This window comes from Candoia aspera, chromosome 6, assembly GCF_035149785.1.
Source record: "Candoia aspera isolate rCanAsp1 chromosome 6, rCanAsp1.hap2, whole genome shotgun sequence".
Classification (NCBI taxonomy): Eukaryota; Metazoa; Chordata; class Lepidosauria; order Squamata; family Boidae; genus Candoia; species Candoia aspera.
In genome coordinates this window covers 57,620,113-57,638,093 of record NC_086158.1, presented here as the reverse complement: position 1 = coordinate 57,638,093, position 17,981 = coordinate 57,620,113, and the positions used below count along the sequence as shown (strand labels likewise).

At 38.0% G+C, this 17,981-nt stretch overlaps 1 protein-coding gene across 1 annotated transcript in view; it reads right to left on the bottom strand.

The window, feature by feature from the left end:
* Positions 1-17,981, bottom strand: part of CCDC172 (coiled-coil domain containing 172) — a 38,759-nt gene that overhangs the window by 14,681 nt on the left and 6,097 nt on the right. The window contains exons 3-6 of the mRNA XM_063306143.1: positions 16,217-16,333; positions 15,243-15,408; positions 13,304-13,405; positions 11,595-11,697 (exon numbers count right to left, since the gene is read on the bottom strand). Coding sequence (XP_063162213.1) covers positions 11,595-11,697; positions 13,304-13,405; positions 15,243-15,408; positions 16,217-16,333 — 488 coding nt within the window. The remainder of the gene's footprint in view (positions 1-11,594; positions 11,698-13,303; positions 13,406-15,242; positions 15,409-16,216; positions 16,334-17,981) is intronic.

The window sequence follows — 17,981 nt, the reverse complement described above, 5'->3', positions numbered from 1 at the left end:
TGAAATTAAGAATATTATACAATAGTTTGCACACTCTGTTAAGTCTCCTTTTCTGGTATTGGAATGTAGATTAACCTCTTCCAATCTGTTGGTCACTGTGTTGTTTTCCAGATTTGCTCGCATAGCTTGGTTAGAAACTTTGTGAAAGGTGAAAGGTCCCCTGTGCAAGCACTGAGTCATGTCTGACCCTTTGGGGGGATGCCGCTTTTGTGACGTTTTCTTGTCACACCATAGAGTGGGGTGGTTTGCCATTGCCTTCCCCAGTTGTCACCTTCCTCAGCAAGCTGGGTACTCATTTTACCAACCTTGGAAGGATGGAAGGCTGAGTCTACCTGAGCCAGCTACCTGAGAATCCAGCTTCCGCTGGGATCAAACTCGGGTTGTGGTGAGAATTTCGGTTGCAATATTGCCGCCTACCACTCTGCGCCACACGAGGATATATATAGAGTCCCCCTTTGGGGGAGATGGGTGGTGACAGAAATTTGAAACAAACAAACAAACAAACAAAACTGATTTACTGATTCTTGTACTGGTTTACTGATTCTTATTCTGTGGCTTGTCATATTTTAGTGGGTATTCTGTCAGTTCCTGTAGCCTTCCAACTTGGTAATGATTGGAGTGCTGATCTAACTTCATCTTCCATCCTCCTTGAAAATTGTTTATATTCAACACTGTATTATGGAAACGGATTGTTTTTCAAACAGTTCTAAGGCTGAATGGGAAAAGTTTTTTTGGAAACATTTTACAATATATTTTACATTGCTAATTAATTAAATAATTGATGAAAAATTGTGTGAATAGGCTTTCCAGAATTTGAAATGCAGATGTCTAGCCTGTATGGAGCTGCTCTAAACAAAAGGAAGTCGTTTTAAAACATGAACTGTATTGAACAAATGACATGCTATTGTAGGGTTATATAAGTCAGTAAACCAAATAATATAATAGAGTTTCAAAATGGACACTAGCAAATCAAAACAGCTCGTTTAGACTGCTATTTCCTGAAGTAAACTTCATTTTCTAGCAAAACATTGGCATTACAGTATCACTGATATACTGCAGGTAAAAAGTAGTTTATTGATTAAAATAGCTTTCTTTATTCTAAACCTCTTAATATTCAACAAATATATTTTCCTTAGAAAAAAACTGCTTTATGACATCTTTTATCTTTGCTTTCACATCTTGAAGCTGTGTATGTTATTAACATTATCATGAAATGTATTTGTAGCAAACAGAAATCTAACAATTGATTTTTCAGGGCAGGAAGTAAGGTAATATTTTGTCCTGGCACATGACCATATAATCCAGAAGGGTAATGGCCCTCTTAAAAGCAAGCTACATTCTAGTTTCCAGGCTTTGTGGATTTTTGTTATCAGTGGAGTGCATTTTGTTACTGTAATACTGCTTTCGGAATAGTTGACCCTACAAAGCTGATCCTTTCCTGCAATGCTTGTGCATACTGGTGTGAAATTAAAAACATTTTGGGGTAAAATAATTGCTGATATTATAACCCTTTTATTTTCTCAACATTTTAAGGACTTCTATTATATCCTTAATATTATTTTCCTTCATTAGCATAAGTGCAGAATATATCTACTACATGTGTGTTTTGCTCTAGGAAATGTCTTGAAAAAATGCAATTTGATGCTATCTTATTTCTAGTTAATCACCAATAAAAGTCATGGATTTTAATGGAATTTATGCAAAGGATTATATCCTAAAAGCTTTTGCAAAAAAATGCGAGGTGATTTTTTTTAAACTAGGGATATAGTTACTAATGTGTAAACCTCTAAGATTTGACTTACATAGTTTTATATAATGGAAAAACAATAGAAAAGGTGGTTGTAAAAGATCAAAAGATCACAGAAATATCCTTTGAAAAGCTGCAAATTATCACTGGGAGTAAAGATAATGGACACTGGACCATTCATCTACCACAGGTTGGGCCAAACTCAGTGCTACCTTACTAATTAACTTAGTTGTTCATGAACTAAAAATCTCAAAAGATTCCACAATGTGTACTGGCCTAATAAAACAAATAATTAAACATTGGAAATAATTTAAAGAATCAATGAACTGATTGGAACTGAATTATTTTCCTGCTGAATTTCTGCTTGTCAGGTTTATTGATGTCACATCCTCTTCATTCAGTGCTAGGTTGTCAAGCATTATGCATTCCTAATCACGCTGACAGATCAGCTGAAAACTTATTCCTTGTGGAACTAAAGTATATAGCAAAAATGTAATTAATGTTAATGTAATCATTTGTAATGATTCTTGGCACGTGAGGGGGTATCATTCAAAGATTTTTTCATCTCTAAATATGTTGCACAAAGCTTTGACCTAGAAGTAAGTTTAGCTAATTGTAATGATTCATAGAAGAGACTCCCAAATTTCTCTCGAAGTCAGATTAAAGTCCTATGTAATAAATTCCCACTAGTCTACTTTTCTTTCCTCCCTCCCAAAAGGCCGTTGTTTTCTTCTCTCAGAACTCCCTTTTCCTCTCTAAAGGGTAAATCAAGTTAACCCAGCCAGAGCACTAACAGCAGGAACAGCTCTCCAACTTTACTATTAAAAACATTTTTTTTCTTTTTCAATTTCTCTAGAAAATTAACAGAAAGTCTTAGGGATTCTTGAAAAACATAGTTTTCTCAGCCATAGCTACACTGTTGGCCCAGATGCTATGAATAGAAAAGAACTTCCTTCCTTCCTTCCTTCCTTCCTTCCTTCCTTCCTTCCTTCCTTCCTTCCTAAGAAATTGATAAGTGATTTGGGGGTCAGTGTTCATAATAGTCCAAATTACAACTTTTTGGAAAATTAATTTCTGTGTGGGTAAGGGTTGCTTAGACCTCATATATAAATCAGTCTACAAAGTTGTCTAGGTATTTTTTTACAGGTAAGGATAGTGATTCTGCTGGGCCCCTGTGTTCCAAATTGAAATAAAATAATGATTGAAACCATAATTCAATAGCTTTCATTACTGACCATATTATAGATCCATATCAACTTCTTGGTACTCTGAGGAACTGAAGGAAACTAAATGAATGGGTCAGTGATATGACCACAAATGATAGAAGACTTGGAATGAATATGATCAGGCATAAAAAAGTACTCATTTAGGGATGTATGCTATTGTAGTGATGATTGTAAGCAACCTCCATTCTCTACCATGTTTACATTCATATAAGATAATCCAAAGGGAGCTGCTCAGAATGGATGGCTCTATTAAATACACATCTGGAGGATCAGATGGTAGGAATCTTTGCAATTCTGTTGTGATGAATTTGTAATTACACTTTCTGGGTAGAATTGAATCCTATATATCTGCCTCACATCTAGAGCATATACTATAGTATTCTAGAGCATCTAGTATATTATTACAGTGCTTATATACTTTCTAAAGATATTTTCTAAGAAAATACGTATGAATCAGCCTCGATCTGCTTTATTTAATTTAAAAATCAATGGAACATAATTTGAACTTTTAAACTGATTTTGAAAAAGTGGATTTCTGCTTATGTAAATGCCCACCAATCTCCAAAGTGATTCTGAATCATTTTAGGAAGTTCTGATTTGATTCAGTGCTTCACATAGCTCTGGAGATTTAGTTCCAAAATTCAAATCACTAGTTGAATTAATCAAGTCACCTTCAAATAATCTCTGAAACAAACTTATAGACAGGTCTACTAAGATTTGCTGCAGGTAAGCACCGAGATTACATTTTTTCTTCCTGAATTCAGGAATATCTGTGAAAACATGGGTAGTAGTGATCAGAATGCATTTTAACAACTTAGGCTGATATGCAGTGGTGACTGTATCTAAAAAAAGTTGAACTATATAATGTAGTCTTCAGCAAAGGATCGTAACCTTGTTGTGGTGCTGGAGCTTGTGCACCTCAATGATGCCATGAGCTAAACTGTGAAGGGCCACCCAAGACAGGAAGGTCATGACAGAGAGGTCAGACTAAATGCAATCCCTGGGGAAGGTAATGGCAACCCACCCCCAGTATTCTTGCCATGAAAACTAAATGGATCAGTACAACCAGAGATATGTCGGTATACCATCGGAAGATGAGACCCCCAGGTCAGAAGATGGTCAAAATGCTACTGGGGAGGAACAGAGGATGAGCTCAACTAGCCCCAGACGTGATGACGCAGCTAGCTCAAAGCCGAAAGGATGGCTAGCGGCTGATGGTGCTGGTGGTGAACGGCGAATCCGATGTTCTACGGATCAACACACCATTGGAACCTGGAATGTAAGATCTATGAGCCAGGGCAAATTGGATGTGGTTATTGGTGAGATGTCAAGATTAAAGATAGACATTTTGGGCGTCAGTGAACTGAAATGGACTGGAATGGGCCACTTCACCACCAGAATGGCCACCAGATCTACTACTGTGGACAAGAGGACCACAGAAGAAATAGAGTAGCCTTCATAATTAATAGTCAAGTGGCTAAAGCAGTGCTTGGATACAATCCAAAAAACGATGGAATGATCTCAATTCAAATTCAGGGCAAGCCATCTAACATCACAGTGATCCAAATATACGCCCCAACCACAGATGCTGAAGAAGCTGAAGTAGAGCAGTTCTATGAGGATCTGCAGCACCTACTGGACAACACGCCTAAAAGAGATGTTATTTTCATCACGGGAGACTGGAATGCTAAGGTGGGCAGTCAGTTGACACCTGGAATTACAGGTAAGCACGGCCTGGGAGAACAAAATGAAGCAGGACATAGGCTGATAGAATTTTGCCAAGACAACTCACTCTGCATAACAAACACTCTCTTCCAACAACCTAAGAGATGGCTTTATACATGGACTTCCCCAGATGGACAACACCGAAATCAGATTGACTACATCCTTTGCAGCCAAAGGTGGCGGACATCTATACAGTTGGTAAAAACAAGACCTGGAGCTGACTGTAGTTCCGATCACGAACTTCTTATTGCACAATTTAGGATCAGACTAAAGAGATTAGGGAAGACCCACAGATCAGCTAGATATGAGCTCACTAATATTCCTAAGGAATATGCAGTGGAGCTGAAGAATCGATTTAAGGGACTGGACTTAGTAGATAGGGTCCTGGAAGAACTATGGAAAGAAGTTCGCAACATTGTTCAGGAGGCGGCAACAAAATACATCCCAAAGAAAGAGAAAACCAAGAAGGCAAAATGGCTGTCTGCTGAGACACTAGAAGTAGCCCAAGAAAGAAGGAAAGCAAAAGGCAACAGTGATAGGGGGAGATATGCAAAATTAAATGCAAAATTCCAGAGGTTAGCCAGAAGAGATAAGGAATTATTTTTAAACAAGCAGTGTGCGGAAGTGGAAGAAGACAATAGAATAGGAAGGACAAGAGACCTCTTGCAGAAAATTAGAAACATTGGAGGTAAATTCCAGGCAAAAATGGGTATGATCAAAAACAAAGATGGCAAGGACCTAACAGAAGAAGAAGAGATCAAGAAAAGGTGGCAAGAATATACAGAAGACCTGTATAGGAAGGATAACAATATCGGGGATAGCTTTGATGGTGTGGTCAGTGAGCTAGAGCCAGACATCCTGAAGGGTGAGGTTGAATGGGCCTTAAGAAGCATTGCTAATAACAAGGCAGCGGGAGATGACGGCATCCCAGCTGAACTGTTCAAAATCTTGCAAGATGATGCTTTCAAGGTAATGCATGCTACATGCCAGCAAATTTGGAAAACACAAGAATGGCCATCAGACTGGAAAAAATCAACTTATATCCCCATACCAAAAAAGGGAAACCACAAAGAATGCTCCAACTATCGAACAGTGGCACTCATTTCACATGCCAGTAAGGTAATGCTCAAGATCCTGCAAGGTAGACTTCAGCAATTCATGGAGCGAGAATTGCCAGATGTACAAGCTGGGTTTAGAAAAGGCAGAGGAACTAGGGACCAAATTGCCAATATCTGCTGGATAATGGAAAAAGCCAGGGAGTTTCAGAAAAACATCTATTTCTGTTTTATTGACTATTCTAAAGCCTTTGACTGTGTGGACCATAAGAAGTTGTGGCAAGTTCAATGCACTTTACTAACCAACTCCTGAATCTAGCTTTAATCAGAATTAAGCCTGGGGTGGCGCAGCCTATACTACAGAGATTCCTACCCACTTCCTTGGGTTTCAGAAGTTCACAAGATTCCCAGATTTAAGACAGGATACCTCCCCATTCACCCCCCCCCCCACCCTGGACTTGCCCATGTGGCATCCAAGCCAAGTGAATATGAGTTACTTTATCTGCAAGAGAAAAACAATCCAGATGGCTTGGAGGCACCTAGTTTCACCCATACTTCCTCCAAATAGTCTGGGTCATCCTAAAGAAGGTTGCTGGTTGGGAGTTTGTGAACACAATAAATCTGAAGAAGAGTTGCCATTCTTACCACCACTAAGTTGGCTTGACTCTGAGCTTGTATCAATGCTCAGTAATACTAGCTTTTGTTTTATCCACTTTTGCTCTAGGCATGTTTTCAGTTGCTTCACCTCTTGTAGCTCCTTGGAAAACCAGAGTGCTGCTTGGGATTGGCAACTGAAAAGAGGCTGCTTGTCCAGTCCTCTGCTACCTCCCTATTCTGGAGATTAATATTAATAAGTGCAAGACACATTTGCCTGCCCAATTGTTTGTTTTAGGGGCCGCCCATTCTAACATATCTGTGACTTTGGTGGGATCCATCTTGATGCCCTTTTCATACACCCTATACTCCAAATAATCCAGTTGGTTCTTATGGAATTCACACTTAGACAGTTTAGCATACAACTTAGCATCTCTCAATTTTTCCAGCACTTTGTGCACCCAGCTGGATGTGCTCTTGTTCACTTTCTGTATAGATTAAAATGTCATCAAGATACACCAAACAACCTTTGTACAAATGTTCATGTAACACCTCATTTATCAACTGCATGAATACTCCAGGACCCCCCTTCAAGCCAAACGGGAGAACCAGGTACTCATAGCTCCCCAAAAGGCAATTAAGAGCTGTCTTCCACTCATCCCCTTCTCGAATTCGCACTCTGAAATAAGTGTCCCTTAGGTCCAACTTTGTGAAGATCTTCCCCTTTGACAAATGAGACAATAAGTCCTTTATTAGGGGCAAGGGATACTGGTTTGAACTGCAAATGCCATTCAGGCCTCTGTAATCGGTGCATAATCTCAAAGACCCATCTTTCTTTGTTCGAAAAAGCACCGGTGCAGCCAAGGGAGAATTGGCTGGGCGAATAAATCCCCTTGCCAGATTCTCATCTATGAATTCCTGTAGCACTTTCTGGTCTTTCAAAGACATAGCATACATTTGGGTTTGGGGAGCTTCGCTCCTGGTTCAATTTCTGTCTTTCGATGTGGGGGGGGGGTAGTTGATTACATTCAGCCTCTCCACACACCTCCTTTAAATCCCGGTAGGGTTCGGGAATTAATTCCTCATCAATTGTTGCAACCCTCTCCACCTCTGTTGACACTGCAGCCAATATCCCGACAGCCTCCCTTGCTTCTTCCTCCAATTTTCCCATGTACAGTCCATCTTTAAATTGAATGCTTCTGACCACCCAATCTACTTGGGGGTTGTGAGCCTTCAGCCAAGGCACTCCCAATATTATTGAATAATTAGCTATGGCTGCGATTATAAATTGGAGAATCTCTAGGTGGGTGCCTACTCTCATTTCCACTTCCGCAATACAGAACATTGCAGGGCCCCCAGTAGCTTCAGAGCCATCCAGTTGGTTAAACACTATAGGGTCCTTCAATTTCTGGACTTTCAATCCCAGCCAATTTACTATTGCAAGGTGAATCAAACATTTAGCACACCGAGTCCACCAGCGTGCTTAAATCTGTGCTATTTTTTTGTTTAGAGTCCTTAACTGCACCCCCACCACTACCATGCCATTATCTCCACTCACCACTGCTCTGTCGTGCCCCTTCTGTCCAGCCTGCCTTGTGGCACCCATGAAAGCAGGTCTTAGTCGTTTCCCGCCGGTGACTGGTTTTCATCTGAGGAATCCACCTCAGAGGCCTCTGAACTGATGACAAGCTGCAGCACTGCGCTGGCCACTGCTGCTTTTCCCTTAGCGACAGGAGTCTTGGTTGGCTTGGGCTTTGACTTTGGCGATGGGGTGGGGGGTTGGCTGGAACAATCCACAGCTCGATGGCCTCTTTGCCCATATTTAAAACATAATCCTTCCTTCAATCGATGTTCCTTTTCCTCATTCCAAGTTCTTCTCAACGACGCCCTTGGGGCTGTGCCCTCCCACGGGGCTGGTTTCTTGATAGGCGCTTGAATCTGTCATTGCTTCTTTAAGCAAATTTGCTGAGCCTCCACCATCCCAGCCAGACAAGTCCATTGTTTTAAGGTCTCTGGTTCGTCTCTGGCCAGGCATCGGTCTAAGATGTCAGGCTGTAATCCACTCTGGAGAAGTTCCACCTTAAGCGACTCTGGCCAGTCAATTAGATTCCCTGCTAGGCTTCTAAATTCCATAGCATACTCCGTCACTGACCTATTCCCTTGCCTCAGGAACTGTAGACTGGCTTTAGCTTTTATCTGGGTGAAAGGGTCTTCAAACCAGTTGCTTAGAGTCATCATAAAGCCATCGAAATTCTTCAGCTCTGGGGCCCTGGTGTCATGCAAAGCTACCAACCATTTGGAGGCTTCTGCTTCCAGATGCATGGACACATATCTAACTCTTGCTCCCTCAGAATGAAAGGTGTCCCCAAATTCCTCCATAAACCCACTCACATGCGCCAGGAAGCACGCCAACTCATTTGGGTCCCCTCTGAACTTCACCTTCAGGTCATGGAATGCTTTCAGGCTCCTGGATTGTCGCCTTGGTCTTGGTGCTGGCTGGATCTGAACTCGCCTCCTTGCCTGCTGACCTGTTGGTGGAGCTGGCCCTGCCACTTCTTCTCCCTTCTCTTGGGAAGGCTCTGACTCTCCTGATTCATCCCCCGACCCAGATGCTGACTGACCGCTCTCTGGGGTTGGTGTTGATTGGGTTAGATGACTCAGTAGGCTGTCCACCGACTCTTTCAAGCTGGCTATTGTAGTTGCCATGGACTGCATTTCATGCTCCAGTCTCGTTAGCCTCCAGTTGGTCATTAGGTCTTGGCTCCTTACTTCCTGATGAGTAGACTTCCATCTCGCTGGTGTTGGCTCCATTCCGTCTCCCACCCCAAACGTCCAGCCTTGGATTTACGCAGGAGCTCCTTTCCCTCATGCTCCTCAGAATCTGGGGAGGGAGGTCGGACAGCTGGGAACTTTTGAGCCTTCAGCTTGGCCCCCTTCTCCTTGACTTTCCCTCGAGCTCTTGTAGTCATTGAGGTCCCGGCCACTGCTTCCTCCTCTGCCATCGGCCTCTCTGACTTGGCCAGCTCGGTTTCTTCCATTTCAGCCAAATGGAACAGGGAAACATTGGCTTTCCTCAGAGATGAATTCTCTGGGTAAAGCTGTATGATTTTTAGTCGTGGCTTTATGTAAAGTTCTGACACAGTTGACTCAATAAAATTCTGACTCATGCATCCAGATGAAATGCAGATTTCAGATTTATTGATGATGTGTACAGATGTTAAGCAAAAAGCCATGACTGAAAAAGTTCTCACACAGCTACCTGATAAAAGACACATAGGCACGTCAAAACCTCCTCCACACTCCCCTCCTTTTCCCTTAACAGTCCAGCATTCCACTCCTGGCTAGCTGGTATGACCTTGGATTTCTTCTCACTCTCAACAACTCCCCCCGCCCCCCCAATCCGGAGCTTGAGATTTGTTGCTTCAATGGCAGAGAACACAATCAACAGATCTAACAACTCTTTGATTGTGGGTTCTGACAATGGGTCCATGTGAATTTCTCCTATACTTTATGGCTGGAATGTTAAATTCTTATCTGTTTTAAAAAGGTTTAAAATTGTAAAATTCATTCATTATGCTTTGACTTATTACTGTAGTTCTGGAAATTATTTTTGTGCTGGCTGTAGAATATTTTGCTTTTTTATTTCTCAGGCTTATATACTGCTTCAATACACAGACACTTTTAATATATTGATTTATTTGTATTTTTAAAAAAATATATATATTGTAATTCTTGCTTTATATAGTGCATGGTCTCAGGTGAACTTGATTCTGAAATATGTAAGTATTTTAATAAATATACTAATTTCCAAGCTACACTGATGTGATTTGGTATAAAGACACCTTCCCTCCTGATATTTGAGTTTGCACTACAGCCAGAAAACAGAACCCGGTTAGATCTTGTGCAAATGATAAAAGCGTACACAATTCTTTGCGTATTCTTTCAGTTGTGAAAATGTGATCTGTTTTAAGATAAATTGATAACACATTAAAAGATTATGATGAAATAAACATGCAAGTGCCTTGGGACAAATAATTCAAAAAGATGGCTTGCTTATGTTCTCAATTTATGAGAAAGAAGGCCAAAAATATTTGAATGCTAGGTTAATTGGCTATTTCACAGTTCAGTTAATATATTCCCCTTGTTAAAGCTACTATTCACTTTTTGAATGATGTACACTTTTAGTTTTAATTTAATTAAAAATCCTCTGTCTATGGTATCAATGTCTATGGTGTTTGGATACTACTTAAAAATTCAGTAGAAATTGTGAGAAACAAGAGCTATAAATTGACAGGGTTAATGTGCCAGTCATACAAACATCACTTACTTTACTCTGTTAAGCAATACAATAATTAATAGAGGCTAACACCTACACTGACTTTGGAAGGAATGGGATAAAAAAGTATACACTGATGCTTCCATCTTAAATTAAGGGGAAGAAAACATAAAATGCATGATTTAAAATATAATACAGTAGGGTTTGTTTATTTATTTATTTATTTCTCAAATTTCTAACACCGCCCATCTCCCCCCGACTCTATTCAAAAAGTTCAAAAAGTTTAAATTATAGAAAGTGAAATTGTTAAAAGATTAAGTTTCATATAGTTTACAAAACTTCTATTTTATGCATAAACCTTTATTTTGCATAATGTTCAGTAATTTGAAAAATGAAACATCATTTTCAGTCTTTCATACAAACATCTCAATATTTCTGAAGCTTACATCCTTTGCTTCTTAATTCTGCTTAAAACATTTTATTCAGTCACATCATAACAGTTTAATTACAAATTCTAGAATAGTAACTAACCTTGGTCCTCAGCACTTTTGTACCTAAAAGTAAACAGCACTTTCCTAATTATACTGCACTGAATGTTGAATGACATTGCAGTAAAAAATACACCAGTGGAAGTATATTCTTTAGAAAGAAGATGATTATTTCATCCAGGAAAGCTAACTTACCATAATAGAATACATAATGCAAAAGTGCGTTGTTGTGCATGCTGTATCACAGGCTTACAGACCTGCAACTGATCTAATCATTTAGAGTTTCTTTGTAATGTATGTGTCATCCACTTATTTTTTCCCTATCTATACACAAATACTGAAGCAAGGTATATTTAGAAAATTTTATTTCTATTTCAACTCTTTGTGAAGACAAGAAAGAAAAACTGGCAGAAAAGAATCCATTGTGCTGAGAAACAGGAAATATTAAATACAACTCATTAGATTATAAAAGAGCATCTTTACCTTATATATTCTGGATAAGTCTGAGGTTTATCATAAATTGTTATTTTTTCTGATTCTAAGCATTGTGTGATAGATTTAGTTTCCACTATTTCTTTTTCGAAATCTACAAAGGAATGACACTGTTTATAATAAACTATTATCTTTTTATTCTAACTAGACACATTAAAAACTACTATAGGGCCAACTGATACTTCAAAAAACAACTCCAGATCAATGGTAGAGTACAGTCTCCACATGCCACAGTTCCCAGGTTCAATGCCCAGCTAGATCAAATTGGGAGTACGGATTTTTGGTCTGAAATTCTGGTCACCTCAACAGTGAATGCAGACTCCTGAATGGCAAGCATAAAAGGGAAGGGTCTGGGTTAGGAGGTACAGGAACACTTTGCAGGCCTCTCTTTTCTGCTGGATGTAAATGACCCCACCTGCCTTGACTGACAGCACACATAGATAAAAGTAGGGATTTACTGCCCAACTGGGGGCAGTGAGAGACAGGCATGGGAGTTTTTCTTATTGCTTAGAATGATTAGAGAAAACACAAGAAATGCTGGTCTTTGGAATAAGACTTGGAAAGGCTTTTTGCTTTAAGCTCTGGAGCTGAAAGTTAAGCAGGTGCAAACAGAAGGAAACAGCAGCCAGCTAAGCATGTCTAAAGCTATAGCAGTTGGAGCAGTTACAGCATCAAGGCCAGCAAAGCCCAGTAGGACTTGAATGAGCCCAAACCAGGGTCAGTAAAGCAGCAACAGCAGCAGCATTTGAAGAAGCTTGTATATGGATTAGGAATGTGAGGCCAGAAGCAGTTTGGGTGAGGCTCAGCAAGAGGTCCTGCAGCTTGAGTAGTATAGTAGGTAAGGCCATCAAAAAGGCCCTGTAGTAGACCACGTGGGGAACATGTGGACTACTATGAAGCCTCTCTAGGCAAAGCCTACCCAAGCTGAATTGAATACTGAAGGTGACCGCAGAAGAGGTCTAGTAGTAGAGAATTGCCGCCAGCTGCTAACTAGGGTGAACTTTCCTGGGAGAGTGAGGTGTGAGCAGTACAGCCCAGCAGGAGGAAATTCATGGAACTTGTTACCCCCTTTGCCTTTGCTCTTTTCCATCCACAATAAACCAATGACAGCAAGTCTTAGTATTTATAGAAAGCATGGCCAATGGTGAAGGATGCTGGGATTTGTGGTTCAGCCAGGTGAGGGCCACTGGTAGTTTCCACTTGTGTGACGTGATACTGAACTAAATGAATCAATAATTCAAGCTTAAAATACATTTCACTTAGTTTATAAGATTAAAATAAGTTATATTAACATATGATTAATCTTATAAAACTAATTGATTTTACACAGTATATATCAAATGTATTGATAATAAAGGATGAAATACATTTAACAATATGAGAGTAGAAGGCATAAAGCCAGAGCCTATTTTGTAGATTTTGTAGTAGTAACTTTCAGAAGAAATGAGAAGTTATGCTTCATTTGAAAAAACAAAAGGATTCTCTCTTTAGCAATAATATTTGCTAAAATTGCCAAGAAGAGCAGGATATGTTTGCTATTTTATTGTTTAAAGCCTAATTTGTAGTCATTTTAAAGTAATTGAATAGATGATATTTTCTGCTTTCTTATAAAAAGTCTTCCAGTGAAGTTCAATTTCAAACTCTATTTCTCAAATCATCCTTGAACATTAAATCAGCTGAACATCAGGTAAGCAATATACCTTTGAGTTTCCTCTGTAGAGTAGATAAATCCTGCTTTAATTCATTCTTCTGTAGATGAAATATTTTTAATTGAATTGTTTCATGCTCCATTGATTCTATTTCTAAGAAAGTAATAATTTTCAAGTTAGACATCTATTAAAGATTTAATCTTTACTACAAAACTCTGTGGCATGTCCTTTCTAAATAATTTGAAATAGAACTGTATATATATATATAAACTACTAAGATCCAGTTCTGCAAGGAATTATATACAGTATACTCCTGCATCTAATAATCACATATAGAAAGATTTCCTGCTAACATATATATGAATGTTTAAACAGAATTATATCTTATTCTATGTGTATTTTTATTGCTAGCTACTTGGTCCATTTATATGGGAAAGTGTAATATTAATTTAAGAAATAAATGATTAATTTGGACCTAAAAGTGAACAAAAATAAAATATTTATGATCACCAACAAAACAATAACTGTTCAAAAGCTGTTTTCACAATAAAAAAGGTAATAGAAGAAAAACAATATATATAATTTGCTTAGCGGCAATGATGTAGTACAGATGCAGTTTTAGTTAATATACAATTCTGTGTTGGAGAGCTAACAACACAGTTTGAATCCTATGAAGTATTAGTTTTTACTACAGCTGCTTCTCCCTGGTTCATTTTAAAACTCACATTTTCTCATACAAGAGCTTGAAATAATATGGATTTATTTGGCTAATTACCTTGATATAAAAAAGAAATGATATGAAAATTAGTGCCTGCTTGGTTAGTCATTTGATGGACACCTTGTGTTGCTATCAAACTGTTGTACACGCTACCCATGAAACTAAGATTTGCCCCCATTCACTTTGTTTTTAGAAAGTATTATTCTTTTAATACAGCCTTTACACTTATTTTGATAAATTTGGTAGTTTAATGTGGTTTTGTCTTGTCTTTTTGCTTTATGTGTTTCTTAGCACAATAATGTTTCTTATCCCAAAAGACATAATATAGTGCACACATATTCTATTAGTACTTGTTGATCAAAGTGCTTCAGAAATGGTTTCAACAGTAATGGCTAGATCTGTGATTTTTCCTCCTTATAATTCAAACAAAATTTTTAAAAATGTATAGTCAATGTTGCATTTTTCCATAACGTTTATTATTTAATGATTACACTTTGGAACAGATAACTGATATAGTCTGCCAATCCTTCCTTGGGCTACAGGGAGCTGATTCTTCTCTTCAGAGTATAACTTTGTTGCTAATGATTTTCTGTTGGAATGATTCTAAAATCTAGACATCTTTATTCAAAGTAGCAGTCTGTAAAGCTATAGATGGCAGAAGAGAAAAGCTGGAAGTTTTCAGGGTCCACATATCCTCAATGAACTGGCAGACCTTTCTGACTTGCTGCCAGATGCTACTGCTGTCATGAAGCTTTCCTGTCTGTGCCTGCTGCAGTTATCCTATCAGTAATATTGTGTGCTGCAGCTGCCATCCTTGTCATGGTTAATACTCAGTGCTCACAGAGAAGGCAATGAAAGAATGTCAGTGATGCTATCCTGAAAAATGATCAACTTGACATGTATATCAACTACTGCTATCTGTGCTACTTAGAGTTCACACTGACTCTAGCTTTTGACTTTGAGGTTTAGAAGTATTAAAAAACACTTGTTGCGTACAACTATTATTTTCATATTCTAGAATTTACTAAGGATGCAGTAGCAAATGGAAGGTTGGGAGGTAGCTTAAATCTAGCTTCTGGTATGTCCAACATAAATATAATAGAGTGTCAGAATCCATGATTAAAGTTCCCTGCTCTTCTTTATTTAGGCAAATCGTTATATTAAATAAGAATGTTAAAGCCTAGAAAAAAAAATTGTTTTGTCAGAGAATTTTAGCACAAACATTTATATGCTCAGATAATCTGAGATCAAGTAATTAAACTGAAGGCGAACCTTTTCTCAGAAGACTTTCTTTCTCCTCTAGTTCACATATTTCAGCCTGGGCTCTTTTTTTAATTAAAAGTTCCCGATTGAATATTAACCCATATTCATTGTTGAAATTTTTAATTTCCTTCAAAAATGTTTCATCTTCTTCAGCAATTTTTCTCTTTAGATAATTCTTATGTTATAAAATTAAAAAAGATTGTGTTAATGACAATTAACATTAAACTGCATTTTTAATATATAGTACATGTAGAAAGTAAATATTAGGTGATATATTAAAATACTATCTATAACACCCACTATACTGATATAAGAAATGGAATATAAACATAACAGTCTGCATTATAAGAGCATAATAAAAATTATTCATCTTATATTTGTACACTATGGCAAATTCCCATTTGGCTGTGAATATTGGAAAATCACTTATTTTTGCTGCATGGCTCAAATTACATTTGCTCAGAAATAAACTCCACTGATTTCAGTACAATTTGTTTCAAAGTATATTTCCTTATGAGAAATATTTTTGATTGTTAATATTACAAGAATGATAGCAACCATATTCCCTGAAAAAAATGCCAGCATAGAAATAGTAAGGAAGTAAATAGCACAATGTTCTTAACTGCAAATAGAATGTATTGCATTTCTCTTGAAACAATGCCTCCTTTTAAAAGCCTGTATCATTTGAATCAAGAACTTAAATTCCTTAAGAAGAATAACATAAAGTTATTTACTCACAGGTCTATCTATCTACCTACCTAGATACCTATCTTAGGCAACCAATGCTAGCAATTTGTCAGTTATTGATAATATATGATTTTGTTAAAGAAAACTTTGCCGTTGTTGAGAAATCAGTGATCTTTAACTGATGGTCTAGGAACCCATTAATTGTTGCATCAGTAGAACCCCAAACTTTTGGGCTAAGGGTGGTTCTAAAAAAGGCTAAATAGTACTTATTTAAAATGCTACCACTGGAAACATACATATGCTTCAAGATTACTATTCTTCTGCCTTATAAGATCAGCTTTCTGTTTTTCTAAACTCTCTTTCCGTTTCTTGAAAAGTTCCAAGTTAAAGAGCTTCTCGGATAGCAACTGAGCCTATAAGACATAAAACATATTAGTTATGAAACTAAATACAAGCGGTATTTTTTGTTGTGGTTTGTTGTTACAGAGAAGTTATACATATGAAGATCTTTGTACAATTTTAAAAACTGGCATAGAAACTGATTTTAAAAACTGATATTATTGACATTAAATTTTCTTAAAAGTTGCAAAATCTTAATAGTATGTGGTCAATTTTTCACAAGGTATATTCATTATTACTCTACTCTCGGTTGAAATTTAGATGACTCAAAGCATACTGAATTTAAGGTTGTGTGATTTAACTAAGCTCAGACTGTATTATTTATTTACATAACTGTAATGATTGCCTATTCAAAATCACTATCAGACTCACACAAGGCTTTCATGGATATCTGATTTAATAATGAATAGTATGCAGGATCACAAGGAAAGCTGAGAATAGTAAAAGCGCGGGATGTCTCCCAATAAAACCCCAAGCAACTCCCAGTCCCTCCCCCCAAAGTCAGCACAATTCCATGCCCCAGGAGCCCCTAACGGTTTCTGCCGGTCTGCGGGAAACGTCCTTGACAAGGCGACATAACCCAAACATGCATTCCTCATTCTTCAATCCTCGCATTGCAGCCTGGAACAAGGAACAGGAGCAGCCTCCTCCCGTACAAGAACTCGTGTCAGCAGCATGGCATGGGAACCCGTTACGATGTTTTCCAGGAACATTGGAACAGGAAACATGACAATAACATGCATTGTGGTTCCTACTGTAAATTTCAGGAAGGAGCATAGGGGCAAGTTAAGACTAGTCAGATTTGCTATTTTAAAAATGATACGAATGATACTGACTGGGGTAAAATGGCCTGTTTAATGAAAACTCTCAAATAGTTTTCTTCTAAAAGAAGCCTACCATCAAAAGTCAAAATAATGGGAAGTCTATAATAGAATACCTTACAAGTAATCCCTTATGGGTCCAAAAACCAAGTATTTTCTTCAGCAGACTGTGGGTAATGGATTGAATTCTAGAAGCCCCTCCAAGTTAAAGCAATGAAAAGAGAATTTTGTCTTCCCGACTCCTTTACTGTTGTCAGCCCTTCAAGGTAGGCCAGATAAGGAAATAGACTCCATAGGTTTGACTGGAACTCTACTCTATTGATATAGGCTATAGTAACAGAATCTTCAAAGTCTGTGTTTTCCCTTCCCTCCTTCTTACACCCAAGTGAATAACAGTGGAGCCAGTCTGAGCTTCTCTCTAATGCCTTCTCTATTTCTTGAGCTTTAAGCATGTGTTTGTTTTTGTAACCATTTTTTTCTGCATAGTTTCTCCAAGGTCATCTCTGTGTCTCTCTACAACTGTTTTCAACAGGGTAGAAATTAGCTGTGTTCAAATATAAGAAAAGCACATTTGAAAGGATAGAAGTTTAATGACTGAATGCTTCTAAAAACAATTATATTTCACAAGAGCAAGATGAATAATTAACTTAGCTACCTTTTTTCTTCCCCCAACAGTTATATCTCTTAGTGCACACTTACACACTTTTCTTACTGATGGTTTAATTGTTTAAACCACATTGAAGGTTATGATCTAGTTAAAGGAGCAAAACAGATTAGAGACAACACCCTTGATTTGAGATGTGTGGTAAGCCAAACATATTTACCCTAACAAATTGGGCAT